A 21,766-nucleotide genomic window follows, 5' to 3' on the forward strand; every position below is an offset into this window, starting at 1 on the left:
GGGTCCATTTGACAGGGACTGATTTTCCTCCTTGTTCTTTTTTGGGGCTGGCTTTGAGATTTCAGGGGCAAGCAGGAAGTTCCTTGAGTTGCAGGAAAATTGAGACATTCACACATTCACTTTCATGCTTACACCACACCCAAACACATGCACACACACTTTAATTTTCTCTTTTCTCCTTCATGACTATGTTTACCTGGTCTTTCTTTTTCATTATAATATTGTTATTTGAGATAAATAATTTATGTGAACCTTATAGAAAGTTGAAACCCAGCACAAACCTTTCTCGTTCTGTTTGAGATTCTCCAAGAGACCACATGAATCTCCATGAATCATAACTGAGTAGACTGCAGATCATACATTTGGGGAAATTGGAGAAGAGGGATAGAAACTTGAAATAATTCCAACCTGCTTGTACAGTATATGCTGTATGAACTGAAAACCAGCGTGCAGTTGACTCAGCCATATGATGGCCTTAGGATCTGCCTTCTTGCTATCACTGATGCTGGCCATGCAAATACACATGATGGTTATGCAGCTTCCTTCTGCAAAACATCAAAGGGTACCTAACTAATGTCTTTGATAGCAGAGAGAATGAAGTGGATTAGGAATATAGCAGTGAGCCTGATCAGCTAATGGTTTGATTCCATGAAAATATGAGCAATTAATAATTGCATCCAGAATTGGAATGATTCTATCAAATCTAAAATATTGTGGCTTAGCAAAATCACAGTAGTTTTGAAAGTCTTTTATTGTGTATCTATCCCAATCACAGTAGAGTAGTATAGACTAGGATGGGGTGGGATATGTACACATTTGATAGTGAGCTGGCTTGAGACTTGAAATCTCTCCTTTCTGTGCTTCTCAGCTGCATCCTTATGAAACTCTGGTGATGGGAGATAGGTAAGAGTGACAGGCAAAATGTTCTCACAGTCAATTTGCAGCAGTGGGTAGAGTGGGTAGTACTATCAGAGAAAGTGCCATCATCCTTGGTTTTACAGTATTGAAGAATTCATATCTGAATGACTGCATTAGAATCCAGAAGATGGAGTTATCTTCTGAAAAACATCAAGGTTTTCCCTATATTGAGGCACCTTTTTATTTCTTTTATATTGTTCTGCTGGCCAGTAGCAATAGCAGTAGCAATTAGATTTCTAGATCACTTTACAGTGCTTTACAGTCATCTCTAAGTGGTTTACAGAGTCAGCATATTGCCCACAACAATCTGGGTCCTCATTTTATCGACCTTGGAAGGATGAAGGATGAGTCAATCTTGAGCTGATGAGAATCGAATTGCTGGCAGCCAGCAGAATTAGCCTGCAATAGTGGTATTTTAACCACTGCACCACCATGGTTCAGTACAATTAGAAAATCAGCATCTTATGCTAAATTTAGTAAGAAGTCTTACTACAAAAGAGGAGTAGATGAGATGTTATATGTGACTACCTAAGAAAGCATGACATGTTGGATTGTGGGGGGACCATTGCTTTGTGCTTGGGGAAGGGTAAGAAAGAATCTCAAGAAGTCAGAACATCTTGTCTGTCACCCAGACTTGTCACTTGTTTAGTCTGAGTACATGCTGGTTGACTTGGATTGGGTGCAATTAGAAATGTGCTTACCATAATATGTAAATATAAACAATTTAATCCCTATTTTTTTTAAAGAATGGCATATGGTAGCTGGGAGATTTATTAGAGTTTTTGTTCTGTCTTATTTAATAAAGAGCCAGTCATGGATGAAGTATCCTAACATGAACATTTTCAGGCCCGCTACACATTTCAGTAGATAAGTTGTATTTGACACTCTGGTCCAGATGACATTGAAGTTTGAAATCTGTACCTGAAGAGTTACACATTCAGGGCTCCATATCAAGATATTCCCCCTGCATAGAACATTGGCATATAATGGAGAAAAATTCCATGAATGTTCTTTTTCTATATTGTACTTTTTTTTTTTTTAAAGGTGGGACCATTTAAGCATTTGAGAAGCAAATTGTTTGCAATCAGTGTTACCAGTTAGTCAAAACCGATTTATTGGAACTTTTGCCTGGAGCTAAGCTTCATCATGAGGTAGGTCTGTAACTGTTAGGTTGATAGGACTCAACCCGGAGAACTACAGTAGTCTTGAGATGGCCCTTTCCTTATCTGAGTTTTATACGGTTTTTGTGAGATTAAATAATATCTCTTTGGGTTCTTTGGGAAGAAATGAGATGAATATGCAGTTATAGACCAATGGTACAACTTCTTGCATTGTATACAGTGATGGGATTAAAAAAAGTTACTACCGGTTCTGTGGGCATGGCTTGGTGAGCGTGGCAGAAGTTTACTGCAAAATCCCATTTCCCCCCCACCCCACTAACCTGCTTTTCAGCTCCGTTCTCCTGTGCAGGGCAACAAAAGAAGACCCAGCTGATCAGCTGAGACTCAGGAGGCAGAGAATAGATGGGGGCAGGGCCAGTCAGAGGCAGTATTTGCCGGTTCTCTGAACTACTCAAAATTTCCGCTACCAGTTCTCCAGAACTGGTCAGAATCTGCTGAATACCACCTCTGATTGTATGCTTAATACAAGTTAGCTTTTAAAAAACCAACCAACCAACAAACAAAAAGTTGCAGTACAGCTGTGAATGATTAAAGTTTTTCCCCTTTCCTTTTACAGGTCAGGATCTTTTCAAATTCTCAGAAAACATGCAGCCCTTTTGGTTTTTGTTGTAGTTGTTTACTGCCCTTGAACAAGCTGAATTGCTACTATCTCACTTAACCTTAAAGGAAATATAATCGGTTCTGATAATGATCATTGCTGTAATGATACAGTGCTGATAAACTAAGGCAAAAAACTATGTGCCACTTTGTCCAGAAAGATGGCACCTGTCCTTTCCAGGTCCAAGGGCAATGATTTTTGAGCAACTAATGACATTGCTTGCTATAAAGGTTGGTGGCTTTGCTCATTGTAAGAGTTGTTTGCAGACTTACAAGGTTTTATTATATGCTCACACCAATTAAATTAAAAAAGGATTTGGTTGCTGAATATAGAATGCATTTTCTGCTGTGGAAAATCCATGACTTGTTTTCCTGTGCAGGGTGGATACATATTAACATTATTATTAATATTGATTGCATAATTGCAACCCTTTGTAGAGAGGTTGCATGATAATTTGATAATTAGTCACTATGCAAATAAGCAAATAAAAAGTCCAGACTGCCTCTGAGTCAGCAAATGCCATACACATTATTTTAGCATACACGAAAAGCGATGCTTTGCATGGAACATTGGCAGCATGAGTATGTAACATGAGTTTGCAAGAGTGTCTGGTACCAGTAAAGTCTGCTGAGCAGCAGATCATTTTCCTGCAAGATGAATGGATTTGGAAAATATAATAATCAAAATATATGGCATTTTGAAGATCATAAAAACATTTTAAAAGGCAGATATCTCTGCTGAGAATTCAGTCTGAGTTTTGCAAATGCACTGAAGTGGGCTAAGATGTCCTGCATGTGGGGGGAAAGTCTGGGATTATGGAGAAGGTGTAAGGGTGTTGTTGTTTTTTAAATAAAAGGACTAAAGTCTTGTAAAGCAGGGGTCTTCAAACTTGACAGCTTTAAGGGTTGTGGACTTCAACTCTCAGAATTCTTCCTCCAGTCATGTCAGCTCAGGAATTCTGGGAGTTGAAGTCCACAAGTCTTAAACTTACCAAGATTGAAGACCCTTGTTCTAAAGCATGTATATTTCATGCCTACCACACATTTAGTAGATAGGTTGCTGCTGGCACTCTGGTATAGATGACATTGAAGGTTGAAATCTATATTTGAATAGGTACAAGATATAAGCAACTGGGACAGTTTAATAGTAACCAAAATCAGAAAATCTTGCTGAAGCATCTGGGATGGGCATAGAATTCCCTCAAATTTGTTTGTTTTTAAAGAAATAAATTACTCTCACATTAAAAAAAAACTCAATTGCATATACCGCTCCACCCACAGACTGTCAAAAGAAAATTGAAAACAGGTGCCCTTCCCAAGGGCTGAAAGATTGCTTGTCCTTGAAATAAATCATCTAGAAGGAAATTCTGCAAACAAAGAGAAACATGAAAGATGGATCAGATTATCTGAAGGATCAGGAAATATGGGTCACTGGTTGATAGAGAAATTACAATGATGAAGGGAATCTTGAAGGTCATCCAACTATTGCTGTGCACAGTGCAAGATTGAAAACATTTAATCATAGAACTTGAAGATGTTGATACATTATGAAGGGGTGGGAGAGAGAGTGAAGTTCATCCTACATTGCCTGCATAGTAGTAAAAAAAAGTGCTTGTATTTTTGATGCCTGGCAGTTAAAAACAAAAGAGGAAGCTAATTAAAATCCAGCAATCTGCTTTAAAGTCAGGTTGCTGTGAATACTGTTTATCTTTGCAGAAAACTGCTTTTCCTGCTCACAAAATGAAGATTAATTTCATTCCAGGTTCCTCTAAGGATCTAGGGAGAAGTCTGTTCCTTCCTTTGTGGACCTTCCTAGATTAGGAAGAGAACAATGATATTTTTTTGATCAAAGTGTTCTTACAAATATGTGTTGAACCCCGACCCTCATGCCTGAATCTTAATAAGAGATTTGGAAACAGCCTCAGACACTTCAGGCTTCTTGTCCCTTTAACCCAATGTTGTCTTCTTTTAGCATCCTTCCAGGAATTTAGATTTCCTACTGACAATTGCAGATTCAAGAGCATGCCTATTCTTAGGTCTTATGTCCAATGCAAACGGAACCGTCACTTATTTATCATTGGTTCTACCTAATGATAGCTTAACACACTGATATTTTGGAAAGGATTTCCCACCCCCTGTCCCAAACATATACTGGAGGTTAAAAAAATGGAGCTATTTGGTTCCTGTATGCTCAAGGCTGCATTAATGGGAAATATCACATGCAGCAGTTTTACCGATAAATGAATAAGTACCAAAACTTTGAGCACAGTCATTCCTTCTAGAATAATTCACATGCCTCATACATTTTTTAAATCATTCTTTAACTTATTGGTTAAAAAACCCTGAAAGTACTAAAGTTATCAATGAGGCAAAAATCCCTGCAGTTTCTTTGGCAAGATTTCAGAAATGATTTGTCATTGCTTTCTTTTTCCTAGGACTGAGTGAGAGGGACCAGCCCAAACTCATTCACATGGCTTTATGCTTAAGGTGGAAGTACTGTAGAACTCATAGTCTCCTGGCTTTTAGCCTGGTACCTTAACCAGTCAACCAGTTTGGCTCTCTTTATAAGTGTACTTGTTTTTATTCTGTTCACTGCCCAGAGTTCTTGCTAGAAGATGTGTTCGGGTATTTTCCCACCTCATTATAGTTGTGCTTTTAAAGTTGTAGCAATGTTTTGGCAGAATCTCATCTGCCATCATCAGGCTTCTGTATTGTGTTTGTCTGTGAGTCAGAAATGGCTGTAAAAGTCTGACTCACAGACGAACACAATACAGAAGCCTGATGATGGCAGATGAGATTCTGCCGAAACGTTGCTACAACTTTAAAAGCACAACTACAATGACATGGGAAAATACCCGAACAAAGCTGAATGCCATACATGTAAGTACCCGCGAAAACTTAGGAAAACACACACACACACACACACACACACACACACACACATATATATATATATAAAGTTGTATATCTCAGCTGTATTGATTTGATTAATTAAAAAACATTTTCTTCACTGACCCTTAGGATTTCATTTCTTTCCCTCTTCAGCATGAGCATTCATTATGCTTTGTAGTATAGTAAATGTACATCTTATTTCATGCAGAATGTACATCTTATTTCAAATAAGCTATACTGATCAGGATCTTTCAATAAGCTTAGAAGAATATTTTGATCTCAACTATTTAAAAAAATTTTTTTATCTGGCCTTATGTATAATCTCCAACAGGTATTGAAAACAGGACTGAATTTATCTCAACAGGATTATTATTCACACTATCTCTTCAGGATATTGTGTGTAGTATGTGAATATTAATGTGGACATTCCTAATTTATAAAAAAAGTATTAAAGCCACTTGTCTTTCCAGTGTCATAATCCAATGGGATGCAAAATAGTGCATATTTAATTTCACTGCAAGATTAATTAGACTGAATTACTTTCCATGGGGGGGGGTTGTTCCTAGCTTTTGATGACAGCTCATGACAGTTTTAAAAAATTAACAAGAGTTACCATGTTTCAGAAACCAAATGTTATGGAACATGGTTTTTGTATGGGTATGTAAAAAAAACAGGAGAATGGATTAATTAGAAATGAGATGTTTCCTTGCAATTATTTTTTAAATAAACTGCAACATGGAATCCAATGATCACTTTGCCAATCGTGCATCAAATTCTAATGATTTGGTAGCTGCAATTTATTGAATTTACTTTTCTTTTTCCCCCAGTTTTTATTATGCACTGAGTTTTTAATTGAGGGCCTCTCTGACAATTCACCATGCTAACTATAAGTGCTGGCCAAAATATTCCAATTAGAAATGTAAATATAAAACAAACCTCTTCCCTGTACAATGGAGAGCAGAGGGGGTAGAAATTGAATATCACAATTTTAAAACACTGAACTCAACAACAACAACAGCAACAGCAACAACAAAATTCGAGAAAAAAAAATCAAATTACAGCCAATGAGTGATAGAGGCAATTCCACCTAACTGAGGGTTATTGCAGTGTTGTTTGTGTTTGCTTATCCCTTCATGTTCATTTTCACAGGGCGTCTGAGGGTCACAAACCCTTTGCATTTGGAACAGACATGTGTTGCTTGAAATAATTTTAATTGGACTAAAGTACTCCAAATATGTTGGGACTTCAGCTCTGGGTCTTTGAACTTGTAGGCCTGTGACTGAAATCTCCCAACTTTTTAAAGGTTGTCAACCTGGAGAAAACAGATCCAGTAGAAAAGACTTTGAATTATTAGAAAAAAAATCAGCCCCAGCTTCTTTCCACGAATTTGGTAACTACTATGCCATTATTTTTCCAAACAAGCATTTCAGAGAAAATTGAGTAGCTCAATCTATCTTTAACACCCATTATTTCCACTTGGTTTTCTGCAAGATGGATTAAGCTGTGTGCTCATAGTTTAAATGCATTATGGAAAACCTACCAGGGTTATTTTGGTTTTGTATTTCCCAGCTAGATTTGTTTGTGACAAACAGATTACAAAACTGCTTTCTGTTCCATTTTCCAAAGATCTGGATTTCTTTGGAAAAACCTTGAGAAAGTATCTGCTTCTTTAGTAGAGATTATTTCATGTAATCATAGAAGGCAAAGTTGGAAAGGATCTTGCAGATCAAATGATGAATCCTCTGCTCCCTGCAGGAATCCACTACTCCAGCTTCCTCTAGAGCAGGGGTCCCCAACCACCGGTCCGCGGACCGGTACCGGTCCGTGGAACAAGTCCTACCGGGCTGCTGGTTTGCTGGGCGCCGCCATCTTTTCTTGATGAAAAAGTGCTTCCGGTGAGCTTTTCCGGTAGAAAGCTCACCGGAAGCACTTTTCATCAAAAGATGGCGGCGCCATGCTGGTGAGCTTTTCCGGGTAGAAAGCCATTTCTACCCGGAAAAGCTCACCGAAGCGCTGGCGCCGCCATCTTTTTGATGAAAAAGTGCTTCCTGTGAGGTCACCGGAAGCACTTTTTCATAAAAAAAAAATGGCGGTGCCCAGCTAATGCCGGTACCGGGCCGCGCCATAAAAAAGGTTGGGGATACCGGGCCGCGGCATAAGAAAGGTTGAGGATCACTGCTCTAGAGAAAACATTGGAATGAGAGAAAAAAGCATAGTTATTCCCATGCATTTATGAAGCTTAGTGTAGCCCAGGGGTGTCAAACCTAAGGCCTCCAGGCCACATCCGGCCTGCAGGGTGCTTAGATCTGGCCCTTGGGGCCATTCTGAAAACAACGAAGGATCAGCCCTGCAGTGCCACGGCCCAGCCCAGGGCTGGAGGAGGCTGTGGTAGCCGAAAACAGAGCTCAGGACAGCTACATGCTAATCATGCCCACCCCAACCATGCCCTCACCCCCCAAGGTCAAACACAACCCTGATGTGGCCGTCAATGAAATCAAGTTTGACATCCCTGCATTTCTCTTGCAAGGCAGCCTTTTCTCAATTTCCTTAACAGTACATATACCTAAAAACCAATGAGGAATTATTTACATGGTAGTGAGAATCTATGAGGAAGTGAGCTTTTATTTGTTAGGGTTTTCTTATTTTTGCTTTTAGTATTGTTGACATAATAAATTGATCTATAGGATATACATTCTCTCCCATACATCTGCACTCACATGCTTTTTTGACAACTATAGTAAATCTAACCATTTTTGCTAGACAAACCTCTAGAGTAATTTGTGCCTTCTTTTGATGACATGCTTTCTACAAATTCTAGGATCTACTTCAAAAGTTATTTCACAGAAATGGATGTCTTTAATTCAAAGAGAGAAAATTGACATCCACCCTACAAAATTAAGCATTTCTATACAAAACAAGGATGAAGGACCTCTGATCTCCAAACAAAAATCTTATTTAGAGGCATCAAAATTAGAAATACTAGTCAAGTGATGGAAAAGAAACCAAGTCTTACAGAAGGATGTGTTTTTTTGAGGGTGGGGGTTAAAATTGGAACTATGTATGAATGACTGCCAATTAACTAGTTCAAGAATTTTCAGACAAAATATAAAAAAGACTAAAAATAACTATTTTAAGAGAAATATAATTGCTACATTTTTAAACATCTCATTCTATTTTTACAACTGGTTAAAAGGTAGCTTTTTTCATAATTGATCCAATCCCCATGAAAACCTGGATTGTGTCCATTCCTTTCCTTCCATTGAAATTCTGATAGCAGCACAGACTCCAAACACCATGCATTGCCTCAAGCCAACCCCAGTCTCTATCTACTAGCTTTGATTGCTGCAGCATCTTTATTTTCCTTCTTCATTTTTTAAAGTCCTTTCATCTGACTAGAGGAGAGAAGCAAAAGGAAAATGGAACTGACAGACATTCTGGAGCAGAAAATAGTATTACATTTGCAAGACTGGAGGTTTGCACATGAAGAAAATATCAAGTATCATAATTTTGATTTTTTTGGAGAACAATGATGATATGATCGTGGTGATTTAGAATGGTTCTTGAGTTCAATTGACCTGGAATAGTCTTTCTGCCCATGTGAAACATCAGTAAGAAGGCCCAAAAAATACTTCTTTTCAGTGGAGTTTGCATCTCTTTGCAGCTGGACTTTACAGACTAAAAGAGATTGCCAAGCGAAATCTGTCTCACAAATTCCATTGAGTCTAGTTGGACATGTATAATATTTTGAGGCCTGATGAGCTGCATAAGGAGTACAATGCTACCTTCCCTGTTTTGCTTAATTAGAGTGTTCTTATCCAAGAGAAGTGGAGAAAAGAGGAGAAGAAAAGTGAAGTGTTAACTGCACTTAGTAATATCAAGAAAAGCTTATTTTACAGTCTGCATATTTGGCTGTTGTGTATATCTGTATAAAAATGGATACCTTTATTTATTGGCATCTTTCCTCTGGGAGCAACAGACAATGTACATGGAACTGCCTTTTCCAACTTTTCCACCATATTCCTGAGAGGTAGGCTAACTTGAGAGAGTGTGGACTTGTGCATGTAACACTGTTTGTGTGTGTGTGTGTGAGAGAGAGAGAAAGACAGAGAGGGGAGAGAGAAAGAGAGGGGGGCAGAGGGACGGAGGGAAGGAGGGAGAGAGACAGCTTTAATGTGTCAATATTGTTTTTTAATTCAGTGTTGGATATATAACTCTTTACATTCCTACATCCATGATGCTGAAGAGAGCTGTCTGCAAGTATTTTAACAGCAATATATTACAGTTATTTCACATTGAAATAAATTGTAGAAAGATGTACATTTTTATTTAACTAAGGACAAATTATTCACAAAGTTGTCAGTAATTAAACTAGAAATTCCTGGTCTCATTTTTGTGTGGCTGTTGTGATACTTACCAATATTTTAATATTTGATAAGTATCAAACCTGCCATCAATGTGTGCATTTGGCTTTTTAGGTATTTTTAGACTGACTTTTCTCTGACAATCACATGGTTTCATCCATGAATCTTAAGCCTGATTTTTATGCTACTCAGTTGCAAATTGTTGACTAGTTAGGAAACTTGAGAGAGGCAGGATGTGCTCCTGAGCTGGTCACATCTTTTAATTTAGAAACCGGAAGACAGGATCTTTCAAATGATCCTGATATTTGTAAGCTGCCATGGGAGTCATTTTGGCTAAGCAGTAGGAGAAACAATAAACGTTTTGGATGCATTTAAAATTCAAAACTGTGAAAATAAATTGGACCTGGACTCATTTCTCCATTTTGGATGACACTATTAAATCGATTAAATTGATCTTGGGAAATCATCTACTGAAAAGCTTGCTGTGGAATAAGCATTTTTAAAATAGACCTTTCAATGCCTGTGATAAGCTGCTCGGGAAAGCTCCAGTCTCGTGCTCCGCCCGTCCAATTGTGCATGCAGAACTTAATGACAACACGGGAGTTGAATGTCTCCGAGACACTAGGACAATATTTGCCACATAGCAGACTAATTTAAGGAGTTTCCATCACGTGTGAAACACCCAGTACACAGCCTTGTCATTCAACAGAAAAGAATCACCACAGGTCATAGAGAATCTTCATTGTTTCCCACAGCAATCTCTAGCAAACCCTGAAGCCCACCGAATGATGGGATTTGATCCAGGGATTGCTGAACCATCTTCTGGTCTCAGTTACAGATCTCAAGCACTTGGTAGAGGTCAACATTATCTGAAACTTATCTGACAGAAGGAGGAGGAGGAGGAGGAGGAAGGAGAGAAGTCTAGTCAGTTCTCCATCTTTCAATTCACTAATCAAATGGCTGCAGATCATAGGTGGAGAGAGAGCCAGACAGAAAACCTTAGGTAAGATATTCAACAGTGTATCTGAGAAAAGCCCAGACTAAGTTTCTACCAAAAACCCCAATCCAATCCAATCCAAACCAAACCAAAAAGAATAACAATAAAAGCAGATTTTTTTTTAAAAAAGTTAGCCAATTCTCAATTCCAAGGAATTCCCCTTCCACCCACTAGTCTGACTCAGATAGCTTCTTAAATTTCCTACATCCTTACATTCTAGTGAGTGAGAGGGAGAATCAAAGCATCAACTGCTTTATGCATTCAAAGTACCTTTGCGATGAGTAAAAAGTAAAAATGTGCTGGCTCTTTTTCAAGTCCTGGTTTAACAGACCAACGAACAATTGTTTTCCCCGTGGGTTTTTTTGTTTTTGTTTTGTTTTAAATTTACAAACGCTAAGGCGACTTTCAAATGGCAGCAATAAATGACGATTCGTCTTATGTTTTTATTTGTAACCCTGCTGCCGGCGAACTGCGAGAGCAGCCTACCCTTCTGAAAAGGGACGAAAGCCGCTCACAGAAGCGAATTTCAAACAAACCTAAGCGGGGGGAGCTCAGAGACCATGTGATTTCGAGAGTAGGAATCCTTGGAGGAATGTGATAGTGATCGTGGGGCCGAGGGCATTCCCAGGGGATGTGGACGGACCCGGGCGTCTCGCCTCTCAGCTCAGCCTTGCCTCGAGTTCCACAAAATCAAGAGAACTCGACCGCGGATTGGAGGAGCGGAGCTCTCTCTTTGCCCCCCCCCCTCCTCCCCCTCCCCGGGGCTTGTTCTCTGCCTTCGAGAAAAAGGAGGAATTCTCCAGGGTGCTGAATCCGTTCCGCGCGGCCAAGGCTTGCCTCTGCTCCGCGCAAGCCTTTCGCCAGCCGGCTGAAGAGGGCGCCTCCAAGTGATTGGCAGCCCTGCGGCCTCACTTGGCTTTCTTTTCGCCGTCGCGCTGTATTATAGACGAGGAGGAGCTGAAAAATGCAGATCTGGCATCACACGCACACACGCACACGCACCCATCGGAATAATTCCACGAGCAGCCAGCCCCTCGGATTTCCCCCTCTCCTCGAGACTGTGAGATACTAAAGCAGAGCACCGCTTAATTGGTTGTCTGCAGCCAGCCCGCTGACCGGTCCCCTTAGAGTATCCATATTATCCTTTGCTTAGCTTTTTATTCCCGTTACTGAGCCCACGAATATTGCCTTGCACTCCCTGTCCGAAAAAGCCATGAAGACAGGCACTGTTCCATGCTGCAAGACAGCTGGCCTCTTTTTACTGGGGTTCCTTCGCTTTGCCTCTGCATCTCAAAGGGCCGTCTATACCAATCATTTTTTCGTGGAGTTTCACAAAGCGGGAGAAGCAGAAGCCAAGCAACTTGCTGCAGAATACGGCTTTAATGGGGTCAGGAAGGTAAGATCCCTATTCTCCTCTCGTTCTTCCTTCTTTTCTCTCTCTCCCTCCAGACCATTTAGTTCTGCATGATGTTTATGAATTTGTTCTGCAAAGTTGGCATGATCTGTGTCTGCATTTTAGTGCTCAGGAAGAGGATTAGGGGGAAAAAAGAGTTCTTTGAAACTCTTGTTAGACTAGGTTGATTGTTCCTAATCTAAATGGCTCCTCCTAAATATTTTTAGCACAGTTTTCTTTTTCTTTTCTTTTTTGGGGAGGAGAGTTGGCTATCTATGCCTGTGCTTGTAGCTACAACAGTTTAAAGAATGATTCATTCTTTGAAGCTTACACTTTGATCATGTCCACTAAGTTAGGAGCAATACAGAGATCCTCTTGGAAGATTCTTCTCTTTCTTTGACTTCTAAGGTTTAAAAAGTCAATATGCAAAAACCCCATGACGCAATATTTTAAATTGGATGCTTTGTTTTTAAACCACATGAATTAGAACTAAAAGATCTTTTCTCTACTGATTAGTTTTGTGTCAGTGGATCCACACTGTATTGGTAGAGCCTACCTATTCAGCAGCCTTCTCCATTTGCCACAAGAAGGGGACAGCTGCACTAGTCATTACTGATGGCCAGAACTGTCTTTAATTCAAGAACCTTTCCAAGCTTTCATTTGGGAATCTCATAACAAGTCTACCTTGACTTTTCCTTTTGTTTCAAACAATTTCTGTTCTGTAATCTCTTGGAAGTAGAGAACATGTGTCAGCAATAGCTAATTAATGCTCCTTAACTGTAACCAAGTATCCATGCACACTAAAAATAGAACACAGATAATATAACATACCAAGTTTATGCACAGAGTTGGAAAAAAAACCTATGGTGTCTAACAGCAATGAGGGGATCCGAAGACAAGATAAGCTGCTTATGGTATCATTGCATACAAATGACTCCAGTGTGCCTTTAAAACCTTTCCTTTCTGTACCTGAGAATGGAAACAAGCAGTGACTTCATGTCAAGAATGAAATGAATTCCATTTAATTAAACAACAATAATAGAATGTTTGCTCTTACGTAATGCCTCTACAATATTGGTGAAGTCCTTATTTATATAAAATACAAGAACCCAGCAAAGATGTACCTAGTAAAAACCAATTTCATCATATTATTTCCCCCCACCCAATGATTATGCAAGAAGGACCTGAAATAACTTCTACTGCAGGCAATGGGCTTCTCCCTGTTTACTTCAATAGGATTATGCTCCCAAAAGAATGTCTGGAGAATGGAAAATTGCAAAGAAAGAAAGAAAAGAAAAGAAAAGAAAAGAAAAGAAAAGAAAAGAAAAGAAAGAAAGAAAGAAAGAAAAAAGAAAGAAAGAAAGAAAGAAAGAAAGAAAGAAAGAAAGAAAGAAAGAAAGAAAGAAAGAAAGAAAGAAAGAAAAAGAAAGAAAAGAGAATTCATAATGTTTGCCTAACTTAAGGGGGTTTATTTTAGCCAGCATGAACTCAGTCAGATAGGAATACATTAAAAAAGGAAGGAAAACCCAATAACCTCTGGTTTAATTCTGTGGCTGTCTGATAGATTTGGCATTTCTGAAATGTTCTGTTTGATGAGGGAGAGGCATTTTGGAATTGCCAGAGTTCTCGGGAAGAATGCTTATGGACAAATATCTATCTGTAACCCTAGCTTCTTTGAACTAAACTAAATAAGTTTAGTTCTTAATGTACTTTCTGATTTCTTCTCAGACTCACTCTCCTCCACCCTTTTTTTCCCTTCGATTTTGAGAAATGGCTTTTTGCTAGGTCTACTTTGTTCTTATTCTCTTCCGTCACATGATCACTTCTTTTCTGCTCATTAGATGGGAAAAAAAAGTAAGATCGGGGCAGAAATGTTCATGAAAAAGATACATAGAGACCAATGAATATTTGGGAACTAAATGAGACCCAGATTATCACTGTGCACATATAAAAAGGGTGTAACCTCAAAAGAATACTAATTTTTCCCCATATGCCTTACTACAAGGAACCGTGTCTGAGTTCATTTCCTTCTATTGTTACTTAGTAGGAGCTTATCTAAGCATCATTTCCTCTTCATAGAAGGAATGTAACAAGACAGTTTATTTTTATGTACAAATTAGACTGCAAGTTCCATGTAAAATATGTTCTGATAAATGTTAATTTTGAGTAGATATATGCAAGTTGTATATTAACCAACAAAGTTAAAAACAAACCAACCATCACCACCATTGCCAGAACTGGCTAGCAAACTCATAATGAAGCTCTGTATGGCTGATCTTAGTAACATTTTCCTTATAACTGTTGGAATGCAATAGCAACCTTTTATAATTGCATAAGTCTTATTGAGTTGAGTGACTCTTATCCTTAGTTGATGAGTTCACAATCAAAGGCCTACTTCCTACTATTCCCGCACATGAACAACAGGAAAATTAAAGCATTAGCCTATATGGAAACTATATCAATAAGTAGTGGGATTTTTTTTTCTTTTGCCTTCCTTCCCCCTCATTGCATATCATATTTCAGGGAAGGAAAAACAAGCACTCCATTATTTATAAGACATATCTTTCATTTTCTATCGACTCCAGCTCTGCGCCAGATGAAATTCAAGATGAAGTCCTTGGTTTCTCCTTTCTATTAACAGCAACTCAAATGCTCTTTCTAAACTGCCTTGCTCCCCAGGAACATTTCTCCTAAGTTCTAACAGAGATTTCCAACAGTCAATGTGACTAGGATCATTTCCAACAGTCAATGTGACTAGGGTGATTTCTCCTACAAGAGCGAATTTAACTGAGTTATTTTGCTTTCTTTATACTCATCATCACAATGGGGAGTTTGTGGTGAAAAGACAGCAGGAGGAATCTACCGTAGGCTATTTCCAAAATTGCCTGTAATTTACTTGATTCTGTTTCTCATTTTACATTATGCTGGTGTTAATGGGAATGAGCCAAGAATAGAGATGTAAGAGATACCTCAAAAATAAAAATAACTAATTCCCAGGGAAAAGGAGGATATGACTTAAATTTTGGTTAATAATTCCTTCCAGAAAAAGCTATGCTACCTGAATAATTTGCAACTTTGATCCCATTTTTTTTTTCAAATTCATGCTTGTTTGGGAGTTTTTTAAATGGCCTCCCATACAAGTAGCATTGGATTGCTTCTAGCACAGTGGCTTTTGTCAATGAAAGAATATGTGCCTACTTTTTCTTCTGCATGCTAAAACCCACATGGAGCTAGTTTATTCTTTCCCCCCTGAAACTCTCCCCCACACCTCTACCATGTAACAAATTATTTTTAATAGTATTCACTCCTACATGGTTATTTGGGGGGATTTCTCATTATTTTAGAATAACTCTTCCTTATAAAAAATATATGATGCTAGCCTGAACAGACAACTCAAAATCTGTGGGCCCACAGGAAAATGGTTACATAACTGATAATGCTTTTTTTGTGTATGCATTGTATGTCTGGTTTTCAGCTCAACTGAGACACTGAAGATAGATGATAGATATTTATTAGAAAGGGGGTGGAATCATCATATGTTAATGATTAATATTAAAACAACACTGATAAACCCTTATAATGTGATGAAATAGGGGAACTATTAAGTTTAATGAGAAAGTGAAGAACACAATACCAAAAACCAACAACAAAAGATAAAATAGTTGTAACACAAACCTATTCAACTCCTTTAATCATTACCAAATTAATATCACCTTTATGATTCCAAAGAGATGCCTTTTTCTTATAGGGAACTGTTTCTGTAGCTGCTTGTTGGAATAAATATCCAGAGCATTAACCAATTTTCAAAATGGCAAATGCTATAGTTTTCAGAGCATCAAGAACTGGATTGGAGTAGGTCTTTCTGTGACGAGTCACAGAAATCTGGGACGAAGGGGCAGGGGCAGGATAAACACCACATTTGTTTGAATTTAATTGATTAACTAAAGTAATATATGTTTAAATGTAATACAAAAAAGACAGTTAAGTAATTGGAATTAATACAGTTGCTTCATATATATATAATTATTTTTCCCTTCTGTCACATTCAAAATTACAACCCCCAGGCAATTTTGGGTAGGAATCTGAGGAAGGTATGAGATTACTATAGATGTGAGGCTACAATTTGTATAAACCTCACTTCCTAAAACTATATGTGAACAAGAATTTCTACAACATGATCCAGTGCTTGCTGGAATATGTGGAAGTCACAAAGGAAAAGTAGACAACCATATGCTATGCAGTACATTTCCCTGACTTCTTCATCTGGAGCACATTAGTGAGGCTTCATCCAGCTTCATTCCCAGATTTGCCACTGTGAATTGGGATCTAAAACCCAATTTCAGGGTTTGAAATTGTTACCAAGGCCAATGTATTCAACTCGCAAGCATCACAATAAACACATTGCTCCTTTGGACAATTTTTAAATATTGTACAGGCAAGAAAATGTTTCTTTTTTTCCCACAATAACCCCCACCCCCCAAACTGTAGTTCCTGGAATACACTTGTGTGACTAAATGCTACTTCATTGATAATGGTCTATTCCTGGATGAAATAACACTGTATCGTTAACTAGGGTGACTTCATACATCCACACATTTTATACCCCAGGAGTGCCATCAGAGGTAAAACGATGGCAGAAGTCTACAGCCCAATACAGAAGAATGAACAGGGAGATTAGCAAGCATAAATCTTTTCAGACTGGTAAAACACATTCATGCTAAAAACAACCCCTCCTAATTGCATTATTATTTGATGTGCTGCTTTTTGAACATGAATCAAGCATCTTTGGGGATAGCCTGCTATTGGAAAGATTTGGGATTCTGCTTATTTAACATCAAGCTTTTAGACTGCATTCCCAGGAATAAAAATGAGAATACTTGAAAAGCAAGGTATATCTTGTCTGGGATCCTTTCCCACTACAAGATAATTAGATACTTTTGAAAACTGGTCTTGCTCTTAGATATACTTCCACATATCCACTGTTTGCTCCTCAGCAACTGATAATTAGATGTATGTTGTCCTAAAACATAGCAAATCCATTTAGTCATCATGGCTAATAACCACTGATGGCTCACATTCTTCTTTGGACTGATATCCTCTCCTCCTGCACTTTAAAGCCATATAAGCCATTGAACATCATAGCATCTTGTGGCAGAGGGTTCCATGAATCAGTGTAAGCTGTATGAAGAAAACCTTCCCTTTTGTTCATCCTGAAATTTTTCTCATTTTAGGAACAGTGCTTGACAGGGATTGTTCCAAATTTAAAATTATGTTTGGGTGGAATTGTAAATGATAAAATATGACCTTACATTGCTTTCCTCAGCTTGGTGCCCTAAGCAGGAGGTAGCTATTGTCCATCTGTCCTGCTTGCAAGTTTTTCATAGGTATCTGGTTATCCAAATGCTCAAAGAGTTGCTCAACAACATACCTGCTCAACATTTTTCTTATGAGCATATCTAAGATGTAGGACTGTAGAAATCCTGCCTACCAGAGAGATTCTACTTAGTTTTGATAATTTCTTCACAGAATATAAATGCATAATTATTTAGCACGTATTCAATTTTTATACATTATATTCACTTGTAAGCAATTTGATTGTTTAAATATTTATGATGCTTGGTAGATGAAATACTTGGCTCTTTGCCTTGAAGAAATGAGCTGAGAATCTTTCTTCCTCCTTCACCTTTCTTTAGCTCTGTTACTTTAATTTAATAAAAAAGTAATAATAATGGATGGATGGATATAGAAAACTACTAGTCAAAGGTCAATGATTTCTGCAGGAAAATTAATTAAAAGGATCTGTTTGTTTTACACAATTGATGTAATAAAGGAATAGTAGTTTATCAGCATGCACAAGATTAACCTCAATTTATATGAGCAATAAATAGTTGTCATTTATTAATTGGTATTAACTACCAATCTGTTCCTTTCTTTGATAGAGGCATGTGTGGCCAATGTTTTGTTACTAAACTTTGCTCTGAACTGGGAGACCTTAGTTATTTATATCAGGCGGAAGACATTCTCTTCCTTTTTTTAACCATGACTTCTACTATATCTCTGTAAATTAGCAACTAGTATAAATTATAGTTTTAGATATATCTTGTTTTAGGTTATAGATGTTAATTCCATTGCCTTTATTTTTTAATTTATGGTAGTTAAAGATTAACATTGAATAAAATGGTCTCCTTGCTCTTGTATGCCCATTACTGGAAGGACAAATTGGATATGAGCTGGAAATAATAAAGACCACACACTAGTACCAAACTTGCATTTTAAAAATTTCAACAAAAAAATTCTTTCACAAATATAGTTTCTACAAAAAGTAATAGATCAGCAACAATTGGCAACCAGCAATGCTGGGCGATGCCCTTTTCCCCTCCCTTAACATTATAGTTGGAATGATTCTCTTGCATTGACCTAAGTAAGAACTGTTTCCATACCACTGATCCATCACTGTAAATGTGTACATGGATTTTTAGTGAATTGTGACAATGGAGTTGGTACCCTCAGAATCATCTGTAAACTACTGGTATTTCTACTTCCACAGTTCCAGAAAGACTAGGAAGAAAAAGAAGCACTGTTTTTTTTTCCAGCTCAAAGGCAATTAAATAGGCAATTAAAATCAGAACAATTGTGTTTAGAATTTGTGTACATGCTTTGTTCACTCCAGAATGGAAAAAAAATATGGTACATGTATGGATAATATTTTCTTGTCTTTGATAACTACCTTAAAGCAAGAAAAGATGACTATAGCTTCCCATTTCAGTTGCCCAGACTGGAAAGAGAGCTCCAAAATCCCAAGGGAAATCTGGTGACGGAAACTGTTTCTCTTTTCTTTGTCAGCCTCTAAAGCCAGTTCTTTCTAACCTTATCCAAAGGTGAAGGAACTGTAGGATTGCAACCAAGGTTCCAAAATCCATTCCCCCCAGCCTTCCAGCATGCTTTTTAATATGACATCATCTGTCCAAATTTGGAACTGGTTTAAATTTATTGTCCCTTCCCTGAAACTCGCTGGTCCTTTAGAAAGGAGATTGGTTTAGAAATGAATAAGGTAAATGAAACAGGAATGCTTTTCCTGTGAGAAGGAACCTGAGCATTGGCTATTACAAAACCTCCAATATCTCACTACACAATGAATGCCCCAGAAAGCATAGAGGACACATAGGAAGCCAGAGAAGCACTTATAGCATCTTTCTAATAAAAAAGAACAAAAGAAGAGATGGCCTTCTGGTAGAACTTTTGCTAGTGATGAAAACAGATAATGTTCCCTATCAAGAGATATGTTTTAGAAGTTACACCAGATATATGTCTATTTAATAAGTGCACTGAAGTGAAATTACAGACCTCAGACTATGGTACGAGTTCTCTTTCTAAATAAATAATTTTCATGGCAAGAACTCTATCCAGGGTCGCTTAAAGCCAGCAACACTAGAGAATCTCTCCAGTTGCATGTCTTTCATTGTGTCTTGATCTGCAAGGGCATAGAAAAGGATCAGGTTTGTTGACATGATATTAAAAGTATCATATATGATTTTGCTTTTCAAACTGTTAGTTAGGCAGTTTCTGAGCAGAACAGGTTGTATTCTCTTTCTGTCTCTGAAAGTCTCTATGCAAAAATGTTTGTAGAGTCCTACTGCAATTTTGGGAGGAGGGGGAGATAGAATTGTTGTTGATATTAGTCTGATGTTTCCTGGTTAATCTTATTCACTGGAATCCATTTCAGGCCAACCAGACTCAACTTCCAGAAGAGTGATTTAGAAAATTTACTTCCTCATGCTCTCAAATCATGCACAACTCCATGAAATATCTTTCTGTTTATGTTTGCTTGATTCTGATCTATGCCTTGCATCTAATTCATCCAATAAAAAGAAATGGTTTCTAAGCATCGCAGCCCTTTCTGCACCAAGCTTGATACCACCATTATATCTTCAAGTGTATTGACAATAAGAAGTTCCAAGGAATTCTAAATGTTGTAGAATTGCAATGAAACAGATATCATATTATTCCATCAGTGACAAAAGGCTTAGCACCATCTTAGACACTAACATGTTGATGACATGGATGATTGTAGGCCAATCTGATTTCTTTTTTAGAAGAGGACTAATCAACCCCAGTATATCGTTACTGTTTATGTTGTCTGGAGTGGTTACTTTCACTGAGATTTATCAGACTGAAACAAAGGGAATCTAGCTGTCTATTATTTAATATGCTTTGAATTATTTACTGGAAGCTTACTGGCAGGAAGGTTTGGTTCTTTTGATCACCAAGGAAGCCAGTGTTTCTCCATGAATGTGTGAAAACCAACAATTTGTAACTGAAAGATAAAGATCCCAAGCGGTCTGAACCCTGAGTGCCTTTGAAGCTTACTGGAATGCATCAAGCAAAAAAAAAAGCACTATTCATTTTTTTGTGTGTGAGAAGAGTGAGTACAGCACCTGTTTCTGGAGTTACATTTACTTTAGTTAGCTAAATAATTAACCATGTTCTGTGTATAGCACAGCTGGTGTTGAGCCATGAGGTGGGAGAATATAATGGTTGGCATTTTTTTTTTGTTCTTGGGAACCATATGCTGCTCTTGCTAAAAATGGCTTCTTCATTAGAGTCTTTTTTTGTATCAGTATGTTTGTTTTCTTCTGTCTCTCTCAGGCAGAGTTCACTCATTCTGCTAGAATGGAGTAAATATATATATATATATATATATATATATATATATATATATATATATATATATATATATATATATATATATATATATATATATATTTTGTCCATGACTCCCCGTTAATTTTGACTTTCAAGCAGGACTAAAATTTTTGGTTCTTCAAAACAGGTTTAGGAATCAGACAATATAGAAATGATAAATTGTAGGCCTCTTAGAAGCTTAATTCATGTATCTGACATCTCAGAAACAAGAAAAGAGAGAATAAAAGTGTAGAAAAAGCGCCATTGATATTCAGTGTTTGTCGCTGACTTTTAATGTCATGATTGACAGGTTGCTGTCATGTGACGTTTCGTGACGTTTTTCCCACTTGCGGAGCTGGGGTGGGTGGGGCATGTGCGTGATGTATGCAGTCCATGGGCCACCAATTTGGCGCCCCCGATGTAACGTGTCCTCTTTTAGGGAAGATGAGCCTATGTTTGAAGGCGTTCTCCATTTGAAGGACAGTCCACCTGGGCATAAAGAAAAAGGATCAGTTGAGCAGGATCAGGGAAATCAAGTTGCCTATCAGCATCTGACAACAGCCTAAGCAAGAAACAGGTCATAGCATTCCTTATCCTGGCAAAATGACTTGCATTGAAATATAAAATACGTCCATCATTTCTATATATCCTCAACTGAACACAGAAGTGAATATGAATATATGAAACATGACTCTATTCCATTTTTTCCTCCTTTAGGGTATATATTTTATCTGGTTTTGGTGTT

At 37.9% G+C, this 21,766-nt stretch overlaps 1 protein-coding gene across 1 annotated transcript in view; it reads left to right on the forward strand.

Moving 5' to 3' along the window:
* Positions 1-11,623: 11,623 nt before the first annotated feature.
* PCSK2 (proprotein convertase subtilisin/kexin type 2) overlaps positions 11,624-21,766 on the forward strand; it is a 107,669-nt gene continuing 97,526 nt past the window's right edge. The window contains exon 1 of the mRNA XM_026668482.2: positions 11,624-12,342. Within this exon, the coding sequence (XP_026524267.1) occupies positions 12,160-12,342 (183 nt within the window). The 5' untranslated portion in view covers positions 11,624-12,159. The remainder of the gene's footprint in view (positions 12,343-21,766) is intronic.

The sequence above is a fragment of the Notechis scutatus genome, chromosome 1, assembly GCF_049901735.1.
Source record: "Notechis scutatus isolate UNSWTSFEM ecotype Mainland chromosome 1, rNotScu1.2, whole genome shotgun sequence".
Lineage (NCBI taxonomy): Eukaryota > Metazoa > Chordata > Lepidosauria > Squamata > Elapidae > Notechis > Notechis scutatus.